Source organism: Sceloporus undulatus, unplaced genomic scaffold (assembly GCF_019175285.1).
Source record: "Sceloporus undulatus isolate JIND9_A2432 ecotype Alabama unplaced genomic scaffold, SceUnd_v1.1 scaffold_15, whole genome shotgun sequence".
Taxonomy (NCBI): Eukaryota; Metazoa; Chordata; class Lepidosauria; order Squamata; family Phrynosomatidae; genus Sceloporus; species Sceloporus undulatus.
Window position 1 is genome coordinate 3,573,714 of NW_024802937.1, and position 19,116 is coordinate 3,592,829.

At 36.8% G+C, this 19,116-nt stretch overlaps 1 protein-coding gene across 2 annotated transcripts in view; it reads right to left on the reverse strand.

Annotated features, from left to right (window-relative positions):
• Window positions 1–1,234: 1,234 nt before the first annotated feature.
• The window catches only part of LOC121917336 (rho-associated protein kinase 1), a 100,075-nt gene continuing 82,193 nt past the window's right edge, over window positions 1,235–19,116 (reverse strand). Inside the window, exons 30-34 of one of the 2 annotated variants that reach the window (XM_042443232.1) lie at window positions 18,147–18,225; window positions 17,777–18,038; window positions 14,290–14,494; window positions 8,148–8,204; window positions 1,235–3,312 (exon numbers count right to left, since the gene is read on the reverse strand). In XM_042443232.1, coding sequence (XP_042299166.1) covers window positions 3,309–3,312; window positions 8,148–8,204; window positions 14,290–14,494; window positions 17,777–18,038; window positions 18,147–18,225 — 607 coding nt within the window. In that variant the 3' untranslated portion in view covers window positions 1,235–3,308. The remainder of the gene's footprint in view (window positions 3,313–8,147; window positions 8,205–14,289; window positions 14,495–17,776; window positions 18,039–18,146; window positions 18,226–19,116) is intronic. The other variant, XM_042443233.1, reaches the window with a different exon arrangement.

The window sequence follows — 19,116 nt, forward strand, 5'->3', positions numbered from 1 at the left end:
TATTTCATTCCAGCTATTTTCTTCATAGCCACACTTAACTCTCCTTCTATTTTTCTTTAGAGAGCAAAATATTCTGAAATCTCTCCTTTCTGTCATCAGATGCTTAAGGAAGCCCATACACTGTGATATTCTCCCTGCTTTTTTCAGAACTTCAGGCCCACTGAATAGATGCCTTTCCTAAGCAACATTTTATAATTCTAGGTTAGATGTTATGAAATATATGTGGCAGATGTTTAATTGTACTGATACTGAGAACACTTCAGAAATATAGTCATAGTATTTTAAAGAAGACGAGGAAGAAGCAGCAACTTCTGTGGCACTTTAAAGACTCATTGGTTTATTGCAGCATAATGTTTTACAGGCAACAGCTACTCCAAATGATTCATGAAGTGGACTGATAACATGATAGATATATACATATGGATTGAGGAACACCAGAGAACAAACCAACAAAGCGAGAACAATATTGGAAATGCAGAACAGATTGTTATAATACTTAGTTCAAAATGGAGAATTAAAACACCAACATACTCACATTACATGGAGGAGAGGCCTGATACCAAATCCAGAACTAGTCAGGAATCTGATTTTTACATGTAAATACACTGACCAAACCAATCGGGCACTCTAAATTTAGGGCTTAGGCATAATTCTCCAGAATGTAGTAGATGACAGCACTGAAAGCCACATTAAGTCTTCATGAAATGGCCACTACTGTTATACATCAATTCCTTCTCCATATTCAGTTATGGTGCTATTAAAATTACTAAACGGATTTCTGGTTTTGAATTTATTTTCATCCTTCTCCTAGGTGCCCCTCATTTCCTCATGAGAAAAAAAAAGTAAATCTCTGGCAACAGGGTTGTAAATTGCACATTCATGAGTACTGCTTATACCCATTTGTAAATAAACATTTACTTTGTCTTCATGGAAACATGTACAATTAATTAATCATTCAAGAAAATACAATGTTAAATACCTCACCTTTTGAATCAGGAGAAGTAAACATCACTAACCATTAGCTTGCTGGCCTCTTACCATCTCCCTTCAGATCTTTCCTCCATCCCTTTACCATAGCCAAAATGGCCTTCCTACTATTGACCCCCTATAACACATTTAAGATACTCAACTCTCTCCTTCACTTCTTAATTATTTTTATACCACTTCTCACTTCCTGGCTACCACAATTGCAACTTCTACAGCCCTCTCTTTCCCTCCTTCTCACTTTCTGCCCACTGTGCTTTATGCTCTCCATACCTACAGCAGTCTTGCTATCTCAAATCACTTCCCTTTCCTTCTTCAAAGCCTTCAAAAATATCTGAACAATTCTGGCCTTCTTCACCATTTCCTCTGCTTCAGCCTAACTCCTCTTAAACCTTCTTTCCACCATGCACTGTCTATCTTATCTGGCCACCACCATCCAATCTTACTGTTAGTTTTGTATCACAAAAGAACAATATCTCTGACTTCCAGAGTGCAGAAAAAGCTTGACATATATTTACTATTAACCATGACTTAATTATAAATTAAAAGCATATGCAACTATTCTTTTAAAGAGCTGTGTACCTGATAGAATTTTGATGAAAATCACTGCATGTTAATTAAGTAAATGGGATCTAACAATTCACATATCAAAATAAAGTCTTCACAATCCTATGAGAATTTTTCTATTTTACCCTGTATTAAAATGCAGTATGACATTATAAAAATGTAACTTAAAAAAAATTATCAAGTTTGTATCAGATTTAAATATGCTGATAGTTTATCTGTTTGTAAAGCACAATAATTTCCAAAACTTCCTAGGAAGTGTATTCTGGAGAAAAATACCACAGTCATTTTCAAAATAGCTCTTCCATAAATTACTTTTATTCTGTATTAAATGAGCATTGGTCATTATCGTATTATATAAGATATGTTTATTACATATCCATTAGTGTGGCTTTCAACACCACTTGAAACATGCAAATCGTCCTGAAGACGAATCAGTTTTCCAGTGCTTCATATTTAATACACAACTGCAAAGCCATTATAAATTATTGAAGAGGTATTTGGTTAAAAAATAAAATAAACCATACTGTTCATACCACAATAATATCATTGCTACAAAGCAAGAATTCAAATTATTCAATTTCTGTACTGTCTGGAATTTTAAAGTCTTGTAGGTGTTTTATTTGTTTTAATGAAGTAAAAATTTACTACTGTTCATATAATGATTAAAATAATCTCTCGGTAACATGTGGGTTTCATTCAAAATTGTACACTGGCAAATAGAACTAGAACCTACAATACTTTGATCCAATAAAACCACCAACACACAATAATAGATATTTGAGATTTCTACACATTTGACATGGCAGTAAAACAATTCTCAGAATAAGGCACTAAATAGGCAACATCCATTAAAAGTGTTCTAACAATAATTTACATTTCAAACAGTGCATACATTTTGTGTATATGTGTGTGTGTGTGTGTGCGTGCTGTAATTTGCACTTCAAATTGTTAATGCGATATGTTATACAAATTATAGAAAAATTATGTACCAAAATATGCTTTCAAACTCAGTATTTTAACTGTTAGTTCTAATGCCTCTAGTAGTACAATTCTGTATGGCTTGGCAACAATGCATAGATTATATGCAATTACTCATTTTCTCCCCCTTTACAAATATGCAGAATTAGTATTTTGTAAAGCAAAAATATGTAACACTTTGAGCTGTCTCACAATCAATTATTAGCATTAAAAACAATGCAGAAAAGGCACTGAAGTTCAAGTGATTATGTACGGCTTTCTTTTCAAGCAAATTTTTCTGTTTTCATCAGCACAGCTTTGAGTCTCCAAAGAAAATTCAGTTCTTCTCAGTTTGAGATACCTTCTTTCTATACTCAAGTCTGTGTGCTTATTCCAAAATAAATACCCCTCCCACAGGGTAAATAGTCCTCATATTCTCACTGACAGGAGAAAAGCTCACTGCCTTCCATCAAGATCGACAGGCATTTAAATTTTTCCTTATTTTCTGAAATCCAAGAAAGGCAGCAATTTAACCTTATTTCTAGCTAAGCTTTATTTGCTTTTACTTGCATTACACAGTAATAATTAATCTAATCTATTTTAAGGCAAACCCGCAATAAGACACCCTCAGTATGCTTTTTATGCCAAAGCAAGGAGGAGAGAGTAATAGTCTTAGCCCTGAAGCCTGTACATGTTGCATTGGAAGGGAAAAAACCGATCCGTATTGTTCTGCATGGTGAAAAAAGGCCAGCTTTCTCAGACTGCACCATGCCAGATTCCATGGAGCACTGCACATGTTGTTAACTGCAACAGAATGAAAGAGAGAAAAGACACTATTAGAATTGCCTCAACAAATCAGCATTTATATTTAACATATACAGTATTACTTAAACCAGTGGAGCTGCTCTTCAAAGCAACCATTTGAAACATATACAAAACTTTTTTTTTCTTAGCAGAACTCTACCCTTTCGTAGGCCCTGTATGATTGAACAATTTTGGAGTCAGTTCACAGTGTTGTTTCATATACCTTTCACTTACCTCCTCCATTTTATTTAAACTCACAATTAACATCAAACTAAGAAGGGTTGCATAATGAAATGAATAATGGAAAAAGAAGCAAAAACTGCGCAATGTATGTTGTGCCAAGAACACAACAAAACAAAAAAGTTCTTCAAGTTTCTCAAGGGTTCAGGAACATCAAAATTCAACCCCAGCCAAGACACCGACAAATTTGCATTCTGCCATGTCTATAATACAGGAATATTTTTAAAGGTACTGTAAAATAAAATAAAAACTTCCTGCACATTCCTATATCTACCACTCACTGGTCTCTTTATATTTAAAAACAAGCAAATAAATTATCATTGTAAGGATCCAATGAACACAACTGCTGCATAGTCCTTTTGTTAGAGATTATTAATTTCACTTTCCAGAAACATCTAGGGTTTGTTTTAAACAAGAGTCTTTTAGAAATTAAACTGAGCCGTTTCCCTAGACTAACTTGGGAATAGGTCCTTGGGGCGAAAATCACAGACTTAAACTGGTTCCATATTTGGTCTTCTCTCCCTTATAAGTCCAGATCAACTAGCACAACAAATGGAATACTTAAAACAATTCACAGATGTTTTTTAACTCCCATCCAATTATCAAGAATAACTAAAAATGTTTCACCATCATGCTGGAGGGGTTGCAGACTGGCTCCTATCTCTATAAGAGAATATAATGTCTATAAATTAGAGCTTTTTGGACAAAGGTCATAAACCAGATCACACTTATCACCCAACAAACCATCCATTTTTGTCCTGCACTTTTGTTACTCCATTTGTATACCAAATAAAACAATGCTTTGAAACACAGGGCATTATCACCTTCCTTCTGGTTGCTGCAAGAACTGAAATAGCTGCCCACTGGAAGACAGGAGATTTAAACTCTGGAAAAATGGTGGACTCGAGAGTGAAATATATAGTTACTTGAAAAACCTCCCTACACCACCAATTCTTGTAATGGACAAAAGAAATCACAATTCTTTTATGAGCACTGGTCAACTCTTATGTTACCACTACTTCACATTGGCTCAGACTACTGTCAGGAACTGCTTACTTATGGAGAGGCACTTTCTGCTTGAACCCAGCCACAAGATGAAAGGCTCCCTCAGTGAACTTTTGTTTTCATCCTAACTGTACAATGCCACCTGGATAACTACCCTAATGGAACTGTTTGTTAAGCTTCCCTTATAAGTGTTTTTCTGTTAACACATATCCTGTTGCTGATTTAGTATTCTTTGGCACGAAACAGACAGGCCAAATACAGTGGCTTCTGGTCACTTCAGGGTCGTGGCGTTTAGATGACATGCTCCCGAAGCAGCTGGAAAAAGGAGGGACAAAAAGCCTCTCTTGCCAGCTGCCTGTTTGAGACCATGGTGGTGGGCCACTTTGGGAGTGGGCTGTCTGGTTCCAGTGGTCCCAGAGCAACTGGGGCCAGAGCAGCCTCTGGCTGCTCCTTTTGGCCTGTCTGCTTTGCCCCTAAGTGGAACTAAAATAAATAAAAGTGTATACTTTTTAAAAAACATATTTTGATGCCATGGATGCTTGAATCCATGGATAAAAAAAATCAGTGGATAAAGACAACTTGGTGTACTATTAGAGCAAGTGACTGAGGTGACTTAAACATTGTTATGAATTTTTTAATGTTCCAGAATAATACAGAAGTCTTGCCATATTAAAGATTTTGGACATACAGTAAAATTAATAAGCAATTCAGACCATGATAATTCAAACAATGGAGAATCAGCTGTCAGGGTGGGAGGGAAATGAAGGTACTCTCTCAAATGAAGTGCACCTGCCTTTTTCTTCCTGGAGCTCAAAGCAGCCAGATCTTCATGGACTGAACTATTGCCCCCCACCTTCCTACTGGTACTTTGCCATAATAAAGCAAAATTTTGTATATTTGTTATTTATTACATTTTAATTTTTTTTAACAACTACCATACATACAGTTATTCTCATTTGTTTATTTATTTAGTATACCTCCTTTTTCCTAGCACAGGATTCAAGCCACTTTAAAAACACAATTTAATTTTCAAACCCCTTAGCACCAAATTTAAAACACAAACTAAATTTTGATTTAAGAATACAATTCAAAAACATTAGTTAATGAATACATACAGTTATTCAGGCTATTATATTTTCACAGATCTCAGTTTATGGTAACACTATAACATAAAATATCTACTATAAAACTCTGCAGATGACAAGTTTATTTTAGTTCAAATACACAAGTAGAACTCACTTTGTAACGAGTCCACGCGTTATTAAACTATTAAATATTTTCAAACTAATGGTACTTGTCATCTGTTCATAAACTTAATTGTGAATTGCTGGTTAATTTTTGTTTGTCTGTTTTAACCTTACATTAATGAATAGTTTATGGGAGAACAGATAAGGACAGAGCTCTTTCAAGTTTTATTCGGGGGGGGGGGGGGACTCAGAAGAGCTTTGTATCTTGAGGCAGGAAGGTCTGAATACTGAGGAAACAGTCTAAAGAGAAGAAAATCTTGATTGTAAACTTAACAGACAATCATGTATTTTGCGAATCAGAGCAATTAATTCCCTATAGAGCAGTGATGGCGAACCTATGGCACGCGTCCCAGAGGTGGCACTCAGAGCCCTCTCTGTGGGCACATGTGCCGTCGCCCCAGCACAGAGTTTATCAGAGTTTCTTACTAGAAACCCAGAGGGACATGACACTTTGTAATAAATGAGTTTTTGGTTGCAGTTTGGGCACTTGGCCTCCAAAAGGTTCACCATCACTATTATAGAGCATGCTTAGATTTTAACCTTTCTACTACTATTTTAGGAAGTGCCTACAGAGTAATATTTATTGCTATTTCTAGAACAGCCTGACATTATAGTGAAATATCACAGTTGTTGTCTTAATGAGTAGTGGTAGTGATTTTTAGATTAAAAAAACAAGTATTCTGTATAGCCTTTCAAGATATTAGACTTAATCGACTACTGCTTAAAATACAAATAATGGTGGGAAATCACAGTGAATCAGTTTTTCCCCCCTTGCAATATGGTCTTTGCATTAATGCTGAGTTTCTTCTGCTTTAATCCTGTCTTCTTCTCTGGGGCATATCAACTGGTTACTAAAACACAGAAACAGACAAGCTCAATGAAAGATAAGAGCCTTGCAGAAAGGAGAAATAAAAAAGTAGGTTCATAGAGCTAGTCTACCACAAGGCCAAATGCACTAAGTTCCCCCATTCATGTTAAAGAAGTCTTCAATATTAGTGCAGACTCGTATCTCTTCTAATATTCCGTACAACCTACACTCTGACCAAACTGTCGTCCACACGTTTGTTTGTGTCCCTAATTAGCCAGCAGTTCCAGTTTGACTCCTCTGAGGAGCTTTGTAGGGAGGCAAGGGTGGGAGAAACTGTTGGTTCCTTCTCCGTATTTCCCACAGAAATGTTTTCTAGCAAGTTACCGCTCCCACCTAATGGAGAAAACTGAGAAAGCTACAAAACAGCTAGCCAATGAAGAATATCCTACTGACAGCATGCAAAAGTGGAATAGTCTGAAAAAGAATCTATGGATATAGCAGGCTGACTGAATATTCTTTTTTTAAAAAAAAAGACATAAAATTATTATTTGAAGACATTTTAAAGGACTGGATCAATTCAAATGCCTTTACTCAGTGATCAAAAGACCAAAAATATGCTACCATGAACATTTCTCTAGGAAGAGTGTTCTGTAAATGTTAGGCCACCAGTGAAAAAGCCTGCTTCCTAATAAGCACCCATCTCACCTAATTTAGTGAGATTTGCCTCTGGATTTAGAATAGGACCTGTGGAGTAGATGTAAATGTGCCGGTACACAGGGCATAGGAGACAGTAGCATTTTTAGTAAGCTACATAGAAGAAATGTTAGTGAACTTGCAATCCTGTTGTAGAATAACTACAGAATGGAAAGTTTTCAGAGCAAGCATAGTACTTGGATGGAAGAAGGTTAGAAGCTCCGGGTAGGTTAAACTGGCTTTCTTGTAGAAAGACTATGATAGTCAAGACAAACTGAGAGGTAAAAAATATGAGCTACTTTACTTCTCTCTCTAGGAAATGTTAAAACAATACAATTAATGTGAAACATCTAGTAGTTTCGTCCTAGACATCTTACTTACCCAAGTACACTCAGTTTTAAACAATATCCTCAATATTATAAGGTTGAGTTAAAAATTACCATAGATCTTTTTCAGATGACACTATGTTGAGAATAATAAAAGGCACCTTCACCACAAGATTACAGAAGAGATAGAAAGCATACTAGTGAAATGTAATTGTTCCAAGAATCGATCCCATCACCATGGCATATTCTTCACAGCAGAATTAAGACTGTTGAGAAAATATGCATACTGTTTTCTACCAACAGTTTCAAGAAGAACACATAGCATTAACCAAGATTCCTAGCAAGTGATCTGCAAGGATGCAAAGAAAATGAAAGCAACAGACCTCTCAAAAGACAATTTGAAAAATAGTATCAGTTATAAGAAAACTCTTCCTCATTAGCAGAAGAAAGCAATTCTGCTTTCTTACTACTGTCACATGAATCACGTGCCAGGGTTTAAAAACAAAAGCTACTCACCAGTAACTTGAGTTTTCTGAATGGGTAATGTCCCCCACAGAGCCATACTCCTTTGACCTATTGAAATTTAGAAATTATCATTTCATGGCGATTTAATTATGAAGAGTGATTGTATACTCCATATGAAAAAAAATATGGTTTAGGAGAAGTGATCTGTTTGCTAATGCTGAATAAAAGAGAGAAGCTATTCCAAAGGTTTAAACGTATGGTCAGTGCAAAAAAAAAAAAGAGAGAGAGAGAGAGAGAGAGAGAAGCAAATGAGCTGTTCTGTCAAGAAGAAAATTTATTTTCCCATTCTTAAATTTAAGGGTTTTTTTTTGTCTCCTAAACAATGTTTAAGCAGGCTGTGTTGACAGCATAATTTTAAAACATCCAGGACCCAAGCAATGACATTTGTACATGCAGCATCTAAGAATGTAACTGAATGTTAAGAAAAGAAAAGCCTAAAAGGAACTGGCAGTTTTAAATGCTGTAGATTATGGTAGTAAGATTTGCTCTTAGAAAAATGTAGATCATGTTCTATCCGATCCCCTGATGTGCTGTATATCTATCTGTATACTGTGAGCACCTGCATTTCTGAGAAAGAACATAGGTAGCATAAATACTTTTGTTTCCCTTTCATAAATATTTTATCATTTACAGTATATATAGAGAATGAAAATATGTAATATGAAGTTTTACATGATGTTTTAGTGGCCAGAAAATAGCAGAAAAACCATCCAGAGAGAAATGGAAATAAAGACAGTCACAGGAAAAAAATGACATGAAATCTAATGCAAGGTAATACTTATGGATTAATTATAAACTGTATATACAGTATTTTATTTTTACTCAGCTCTCCAAATTTTGAAGGCAACCTAAAGCTTCATAAAACCACAATAAACTAGAAAAAACTAGAAAACATCAAAATTCAATGATATCAACATTAACTTTTTCTACAGCTTATAGTATGTTTTGAGATATTCAACAGCAACAATCACCAATAGGCCCATTCTACAAGCCTTTTCCATACAGTGATATTTGGTCAGTTTTTATAGCATTTATGTATTTGTTTATTTTATATGCCACCTTTCTCTCAAGGTGGCTTGGGAGAAAAGCAGCATATAAATAAAATAAAATATTATTTAAAGTCTAATTGATTTCAAGGATGTCAGTGTACAAGTACAAGCACTTCAGATTGAAATGAGACATAATCTCTTCAAAATTTAAAATATAATTCTAACCCTTTTTTGACAATCTTTTTCAGTGAGAGCTTAATTCTAGATTAAAAAATAAAGTAAGCAAACTTGCCTATCACTAGTGTTACTACCAGATGATGTAGCATCCTATACACCAAAGAGGACTCTGTTCATAGGTAGGAAGGCAGTAACAGTAAACAGAGTGCTCTACAGCAAGTGCTAATTATGGTAAATAATTAGTAGACAGCAATTACACAATGAACTGTCACACCTTTGTGAAGTGCCCTATTTGCATTCTGCATGGGGGAGAGGAGAGGCAATATGTAGCTGTTTCCCCATAGTGCAGCCAGCAGGTCCAGAAGATGTGGCTATGTGGCAGGTTGGGCCAGAAGCTGAGAACTAAGTGGCAGTGCCAATAGGGTAATGGGTGTGGGCGATTTAGGGAGCAGATCTGGAGCAGCAAGTTTCTTCTCTAGTCTGTCCTGTTCTCAAGGCATAAAACCACTTGACACTTGTTGCTGTATAACTCCAGATTCAGACCTCTTGAAGACTTGCCTGAGTGGGCTTGAAAACAAGATGACAAAGAAGAATGTAAAGAACAGGCTTTGTGCAAAGAAGGTAGCCATTTGGCAACAGAGGAAGGAGAGCTCCTGAGAGATCCACAGAGGCTAGCACTAGTGAGTTAGATACCAGCCCTTAGGCCAACAAAATAGAAATTTCTGAATCTCATCTTTCTGGTGCTTGTCACTCCAGTACATGATATAAAATGCAAACAAAATGCCAAAATGTTCAGGCAAAACCTCAAACTTCACTTCTATGTTTTAAACCAACAGGTAACCCAGCAAAGTGTTTACGTAATAAAGGTTTGCCTTTTTTTCAGTTATGGAACAGCTATCCATGAATCATTCCTTCTCCTTAAAAAACTGAATACAGAAAACACAAAAAGCCAGAGGGAGATTAAAGAATACCAAAATGTCAAGGATTAGATAGGAAAATAGTGAAGAAATGGTTTGTTGTTGTTATTAGCTGCTCTTGAATTGGTCCCAACTCATGGTGACCCTGTGGATGAGATCTTCCACTGCCTTGCCCAGATCCTGCAAGCCCTTGCCCATAACCTGATCGAGTCTATCCATCTGGTTTGTGGTCTTACTCTCTTTCTTCTACCCTCTACCTTTCCTAGCATTATTGTTTTTTTCTAGTGATCCATGCCAACTAATGATGTGGCCAAAGTATAATAGTCTCAACTTGATTATCATAAGCTTTCAAGAAGAGCCCTGGTCTGATCTGTTCAAGAACCCATTTGTTTGTCTTTTGTCTGTCCATGGTATATCCTAAGTACTTTTCTTCAGCACTACATCTCAAGTGAGTCGATTTTCTTTCTGTCTGTTTTCTTCACTGTCCAGCTCTTGCATCCATCCGTACATGGTAATTGGGAATACAATGGCCTGAATGATTCTGACTTTAGTGCTCAGTTGTATGTCTTTTCTCTTCAGTAATAATAATAATAATAATAATAATAATAATAATAATAATAATAATAATAATAATTTATATTCCGCTTAATCTCTTGGAATCCAAGCGGATTACAACAATAAAAGAGAATACAGTTAAAATTCTAAAACTCCTATCCCTCCCACCCAGTATAAAAACACAGTAATACTAAAAAGAGATTAAACCAGACAGATATTAAAACAGTAGTATAAAATCATAGTTAAAATCAATGGAAGATTTGTTTAAAAAAATGTATAGTGGGGACCAGATAGGATGGAAAAAGAGATGGGGGAAAGGGGAGAGAAGTGGGGGGGGGGGCAGGAAAATAGAGGTGGACCTAGTCTGGAAAGGCCTGCTGGAAGAGATCCGTCTTAATAGCCTTCTTAAAGGTTTCCAAGGTGGTAATCTGACGGATCTCATCCGGCAGGTCATCCCAGAGTCTAGGTGCAACTTCAGTATCTTTTCCAATTCTTTCATAGCTGCTCTTCTCATTCCTAGTCCTCTTATTTATTGACTGCAGTCTCCATTCTGGTCAATGTTTGATCCTAGATATGGGAATTATTTAACTATTTCAATTTCCTCATTGTCTAGACTGAATTTGTGTATTTCTTCTGTAGCTGTTATTTTTGTTTTCTTTATGTTCAGCATCAGACCTGCCTTTACACTTTCATCTTTGACTGTCCTTATTAGCTGTTCCAATTCCTGAATGTCTTGCTAATATTATGGTGCTGTCCGTATATCTTAGGTTGTTAATGTTGCTTCCTCCTATCTTAATTCCTCCTTTTTCCAATTCTAATTCTGCTTTTCTTATGTAGTTTTCAGCATATAAATTAAACCAGTAGGGTGACAGGATGCAGCCTTGCCTGACCATTTTGCCAATTGAGAACCACTCTGTCTCCTCAAATTCTGTTTTGATGGTGGTCTCCTCATCAGGACTATCATGTGTAGCGGCACCCCCATGTCTTTGGTTCCACAGCTTTTCATGATCTATACAATCAAATGCTTTGCTGTAGTCTATGAAACACATGCTGATTCTTTTTTTTTTTAATTCTTTGACGGACTCCATTAGCCATCGTATGTTTGCAATGGGGTCTGTAATGCCCCTTCCTTTTCTGAATCCTGCTTGCACCTCTGGAATTTCTCTCTCCATGTATGGATGGAGTCTATGCTGCAGAACTTTGAGAAATAGTTTACGTACACAAAAATACATCAGAAGAATTGAGGTATATGACATAATGAAGGAAATTTCCTGCCTTCTAAGAAAATATGATTTGAATTTTATAAGACTCTATTAACATATGGAATTAAGAATTAGCAATAACTAAGACTTCTGGCAAAACTGAGCTAAAAGAAAAGTAAAAGCACATACAGAACAAATTAATTCAACAGAATGAAGAAAGGGTATGAAAAACAGAGTAAGGGATGGTAGTCAACAGGGACATCTAAATGAGACTCAACTCCCCCAGCACACAATAATGCTTTAAAACAAATGATGCCCACTTTAGTAAAAAAAAGATTCATTATTATTAAAAGAACAGTTGCAAAGATATACCTAGGGATCTTAAAGCATTACTATAGGATAAATTTGTATTGTTTTATATGGCTTTCAGGATAATCCATGGGGTATCAGTTTAAGGAGCTATTTATCACTGGTTAAATGTGTGATTTAAGTACACTCTTATGGTTGATGCCCATTTCATTTCAATTTCCCAACAAAATCTCAAGTTTATAGTTATTTCTATCACCCACAAGAGGTGGATGACCTTTCTTTGCAAAGAAGAGTAATTCTTCTACTAGTAAATTGTGAAGTATCTTGTGCCACTTCCAGGTGTACAAGGAAACTTCTTAAAGCAGGCTAGTTAAGCATCTGGAAGCATTTTTGTATAAATGTTCAAAAGACATGCTTTATGTTCCAAATAATATACACTATTATTGTGCTTTACATAAAGTAATAGCTACCAATGACAATGATAGAGATTTAGTATGAGAAATATCTTGTTAAAAAGTTAGATCAAATATGGAAGAGGATAGTAAAACAGGCACAGAGTTATATGAAGAACCAAATTCCTGTAGTGTTTACATACTGTCAGTCTAAACAAAATCAGCAATGATGAGGCAAAACTCTGATGATACAAAGAACAATATTTTTTTAGGAAAACACTAACAACACTGAAGCTAAATCCGTTAATCCCAGAGCACACACACATACACATAATCATAGCATTTACTTAAGTGCTGATTTCACAAGTCCCAATCATTCAGTGGATCAACTTACTTGAGACTAATAGCTGAATTTAGCCCAATATATTTTAAGCTCATATCTCTTATTTTCTTATTAAAATATAAACATCTGAAAATAAGTACTGAAAATACAGCTGATTGTAGTGAAAACAAGCTACCTCTCTCTCTTGGAAGGAATACTAAAGGCTTAGTTTCATTTCATACTTTCTTTATGGTTATCAGATTATGATACATAAACATGAAACTATATATACTTCTCTTTAAGCTTATATACTACTGTGAAGAATCATTTGCTCAAAAGGCATTAAGATTTTAAAATCTCTCCAATTAATCATTTTACATTCACATAGGGTATAACATATAATTACATTCACATGTGGTATAACATGGGTGGACAAAGTACAGTGGGCCCTTGGTATAAGCTGAGGTTTAGTTCCAAGATCTCCGTGAATCCCATTAATATACAATGATATAGTAAAATAGTGCCCCTTATTAAAAAAATTGCAAAATCAAGGTTTGCATTCTGGATTTAAAAAAAAATCCAAACTATAGATGGAGGAATCCCTGGATGCAAAATCCATGGATAAGGAGGGCTGACTGTATAGTCACTTCCAGCCATTTTTGCATGCTCGCTAGTGATTGACACACCACAACACCTAAACAGACAACACCCCTAGTTCCAGGGATCTTTATTAGCCATTTCACCACATACGAAAACATTTTGCTCTCTCCAGCTTTTCTTCAGTCTGCACAGATCATTTTTCAAACAAGGAAGTGACAGGAAATCTAATCACTTGCTAGTCTGAAGAAAAAAGCAAACCTTCATAGACCTAAAAATGTTTAGGAGGAGCTGAACATACCTGAAACTATAGTGAAACAGCCAACAGTAGTCCCAGAGCTTAGAACAGGTACTATTGACCATTTTGCAGAAAGTCCCCTTGGGCCTGGATCACAGATAGGGTGTGACAATGAGATGTATGGCCCCTTCACTGTCTTACTGGTGCCAACCCACTCATGCCAAATCCTGGCATTTGACGGCTCCTGAGCTACAGTAAAAGATGATTTGCTACACTGCAGTTACAAATTGTCCTTAACTAGAAACCACATTTAAACATATCACTTTATATGAGGTTTACCTAATTAATGTAATCCTATTTGCATATGTCAATTATTTTACATACAGATACTCTCCTACTGAAAAATAAGTAAAACCTACTCCAGTCGTGTCTCACCTAGCTTTTCCAGAAGCATTCTTAACTTTTCTGAATGACTGATTTGCTGTGGACCTTGTAGAAAGAGTTCTGGGTGACGCACGGACAAAACTAGACGGTGGTGTTTTGGGGATCTTCTTTACTAAATGAGTAACCCATTTCTTTTGATCTTCTTGACAGGATGCCAATAACAACATATCTCTTGCTGAAGTTATGTCATAACTCACTATTAAATCAAAAGAAAGAGAAAGAGAAAAAAAGAAAAAGCATACTGTAATTAAAACAAGGGCATCATACAACCATGATTATTACTGATTATATTGTGAAAAGATAATAAATAAGCACACAGCATTTAAAAATAGTATCTTATATATCAGATTTGTGTTTTCTTTCATTTCTCTGGATAGCTAAATATCTGGAAAACAGCTTAATTTCTAACATTCAATCAGGATTACAAACTTTGGTCAAATAATTGGTTAAAATGTTCATATATTAATCAGTTCATAGATGTTAAACTGGCTTTCAAATTTACTCTTTATTACAAATATGTATGAATGTAAGGACTTTTAAGATTGGAAGCCAATGGCATTCCCACCCTTGGTGTCACCCAGCATGGGGTGGGGGAACTGCTGGAGGGTGGCCAAAGGCCATTGCCATAAAGGCGAACTCAGGAGGAATGTACATGGCCCTCTCTCCTTTGCTGCTGCGTCACCTACCTCCTCATGAGGAAACCAGCACTGCCATGGCAAAGTCAGAAGGGGACAGCTTGGCCCTCTCCTTTGCTGCTGCATCACTGACCTCTTCATGAGGAGACTGGTGGCATCACAACAATGAAGAGGAGACTGCTTAGCTCTCTATTTCACTGCTTTATCACTAGCATCCTCAGGCGACTGGTGGTGTCACAACCACGTCAGGAGAGGAGCGCTTGGCCCTCTCCTTCACTGCTGTGTCACCAGGGATGAGTGCTACAGCGATGAAATCAGGAGGGGACTGCTCAGCCCTTTTCTTCGCTGGTGCATTATCAGAGACTGGCCCCACCATGATGAAGCCAGGAAGGGACTGCACCAGCCTTCTCATGAGGGGACTAGTGTCACCACAGCAGGTCAGGAGAGGTGTCCTTGGCCCTTCTTATACCACAGTGGGAGGAGGTCCCAAGCAGATATCACCCTTCTTCTGGGGTGTCACCCGGTGCAGGCCGCAGCCTGTGCACCCCCAATGATGCCACTCCTGGAAACATTAGCAAGAGACCCACTTTTCCTGCATGAAGCAGGATGTATTTTCCAAAACGATGCCCACTATGATACATGCATTCACCTTCCTGAACCATGTTTAGGAACCATTTTTGTCATATAGAAATTTATGGAGATTTAAATTGACTATTCAGTCAACTAAAATTCATATGGTTACTGAATTAAGATTTTTTTATACAGGCAACTGTCCAATTAAAATAAATAAATGACACATGTATGTCAGACCGTCACTGTTGAAACAAAGGACTAACAGTTTTTTTGTGGCAAGGAAAGCAAGTATTTTTGTTGTTGTTGTTGCTGCAAATTTCCTATAATAGAGGTAGGCAATGGTGTCTTTGAAGGAATACTAACCTTCTTCTAAAATTATTCAAACACTTCTATAGCCTCAGGTAAAATAGAGAGCTTCAGCTTTATTCATTTAGGAACATGGCTTTTATGATGCTTGAAAATGTACTGTCCTCTAAATAACTAAATAAGACCTTAGATAAAGATGACTGCTTTGCAATATTTAACATGTTTAACTGAGGCGGCTTTCTGCAGCTGACAAATCTCTTTATTATTTCCCAAAGCTTCTATTCCACTTAAGCACATTACCCCTATGTGAGTCCTTCTTCCTTCTCTACCTGTCCAAAGTTAAAATCCTTACATTTTCAAATTATATCAACTAAACATGAATTTATGTGTGGGACCCATTAGTTAGTTACAAATACAGTACTGAACTCCAGCTATGCGCTGACTGTGTTGGGGAGAGGCTTGCGTACCCTAATGAAGTTGTGAGCTATGCTGGCGGTGGTATAATAGCCACCGGCAGGGCCTCCCATGCCAGACAGGTCACAACCGAAGGGTCTGACCAAGAGCGCCAAAGGGCAGGATGGGCTCTCTAGCCTTATGGCAACCATCCTAGGAGAAGGAAAACTCTAATCCCAAACCCGGGCAGATGGTGCTCGTCTAACCCTGTAAGGTCAACCATCTAAGAGAAGGAAACTCTAACCAAACCTACGACCCGAGGACCTCGCTGCCACCATCCATGCTTGTCAAGGCCTCAGCAGTCGAACCTCAGGTTTAAAGGGTGAGGCCAGTTCACGCTGCGCTCCACCAGAAAAATCCATTGCACAGGCTGGAAGGATACATCCAATGTCATCAACGCGCTTGTAGAAAGCACGGATGGGTCCTTCCTGAATCTTCATTCGCGAAGTAAAGCCACAACAACAACAACAACAACTGAATTTTAAATTCATGTTCCACACACACACCCAAGTTGCATACATGAAATGAAGTGTTAATAATGAAATGATTTAAAAGTCTAGTTTTTAGTGCACTACTGTTCACACTAAAAATTTAAACAACACTGGGTTTGACTGAAGTTTAATTATTCTTACAGCAGGCCTGTTAAAATAAATGGGAATTAAGTTAGTTAAGACTAAATAAATGGATCAACATTAAAAATAACATATTACATATCCATCCCTACTAACGCACTGCTACAAATGTCTACTCAGAAGTAATTTCAACAGAACCTGCCCCCAGGTAAATGTGTGTTTGGGGTTGCAGTCTAAGCTAAATTCAATCAAAATCAATGGGGAAAGTCCGTCATGGTTTAAATCAAACTGATTTAAATAAGAACTAAGGCTCTAAATCCAATTGTTAATTTAAACAAGCAGATCCACTAAATCTATGCAATTTATATAAGTCCTGACTTGCCATTCAGGAACCAATTCAATGGGACTGTTTCAACTGATACATCAATGCAGTGAATTTAAGCAACACTGGGGACTGACATGTTGAATACTGAAAATACTTCACAGAGGAAGAACAGCAAAATAACTCCACCAATTTCCAGGAGTGATTGATTCGTCGTCTGGCATCATGCCTATATTGTACACGTATGGATCTGACAGCTTTCTGTGTCTCTTTTCATTATGTTATGATTGAAGATAGATATTTTCCACGAATGGTTATAGTCTGTGTTAGGAATTGTTGCAGTTTATTCAGGCCTGCTATTCTGCTATTTATTTTTGTTCACTTGCTATCTGCAGAGGCTGTGGGTATTTATGTGTTTTATACTTCTTCAGGATTGCTTAATTATTTATTATGGTCTTATTTGGTATGAGTTCTTGTCTTTGAAAACCTCTCCTCTTGTGTTTATAAGTGTTCTAACTAGAACAAGCAATTAGATTTAGGCCACTGTCTGGAGCCAATTTATTGTTAGAAGTACATGGAATAATCAGTTCAAAATACAATGTGAGGCTGTGCTTTACCTTTACATGGTGCAATTAATTCCTCTTTTTTATCCAAGTGATCTTTATGGCACTTAACATGGCACCGCCGACATTCCACTGCAGGGGGTGGCTTAAATACATGCCAGAGGGGCTTGGCACAGGCCTCACAGTTGGCTGGAAAGTGATATAACGTTGGAATAAATTCATGACCTTTATGATTCAGAAAATTTGCCTTGTCTGCTGACTGTACTTGTTCTACTTCCAAATCTTTTCTGCATTCACCCTCATTGGCATACAGAATCTGAGACAAATAAAAAAAAGCATATGTCATTATTTTTATCATTTTAATTACAGTGAACAAACTGTTTAAGAAAAATATATTTTAAAATCTCTATATGAAAGGTGTTACCTGAAATATTTTAGGAATTTCTTCTGTTTCAGCTCTATATACATCTCCCTGTGTCACAGGTCTAACATGGAACAATTTCCTGAAATGTAATAAATATTTTATATATTAATCATTTTAATAATTGTAGTTAGAACAGACATGGTATTGTTCTAGATTAATTTACCAATTATTTCACTGTATTATCTCTTATTCATTAGGGTGGCTCCTTATTGTATGTGGCACTTGTATTTACCACAACCACATTATGCTACTTTGGTGATTGATGCAGCAAACAAAAGACTTTCTTAGACTCCAGTCTACAAACACACATCAGAAGGATGCACCTCAATCAGGAATACCAGATCAGATGTTCACCTCTTTATTGTACAGTGGTACCTCGGGATACGAAATACCCAGGTTACGAAATTTCCGGGATACGAAAAAATCCCATTGGAAATAATTGTTCCGGGTTACGAATGTTTTTCGGGTTACGAAAAATTTTTTTGGTGCTTTTCGGCGCTTTTTCGCACGAAACGCGGCTTTTCCCCATTAGCGCCTATGGCAATTCGGCTTACGAAGGCTTTTCGGGTTACGAAAGCGGCCGCGGAACGAATTAATTTCGTAACCCGAGGGAGCACTGTACTTATTTTCTACTTTACATGTTTGCTGCAGAAAAAAAATGGTATGACATGTGAACATAAAAATACTGCAGATAGTATGGAAAAAACTATGTCCACCAAATGAATTTGACATGCTCAAGTAAAATGACTATAAGAATATTTCAAGTTATCTATTTGAAAAACCCTAAAGTAGCAATAGCAAGTACATTTCTATACCACTTAGTGCATTTAAGTGATCCCTAAGCGGCTTACAACGGGTAAGCTAATTGCCCCCAACAAGCTGGGTACTCATTTTAGTGACCTCGGAAGGATGCCAGGCTGAGTAGACCTTGAGTCCCTGGCTGGTATTGAACTCACAACCTTATGGTTAC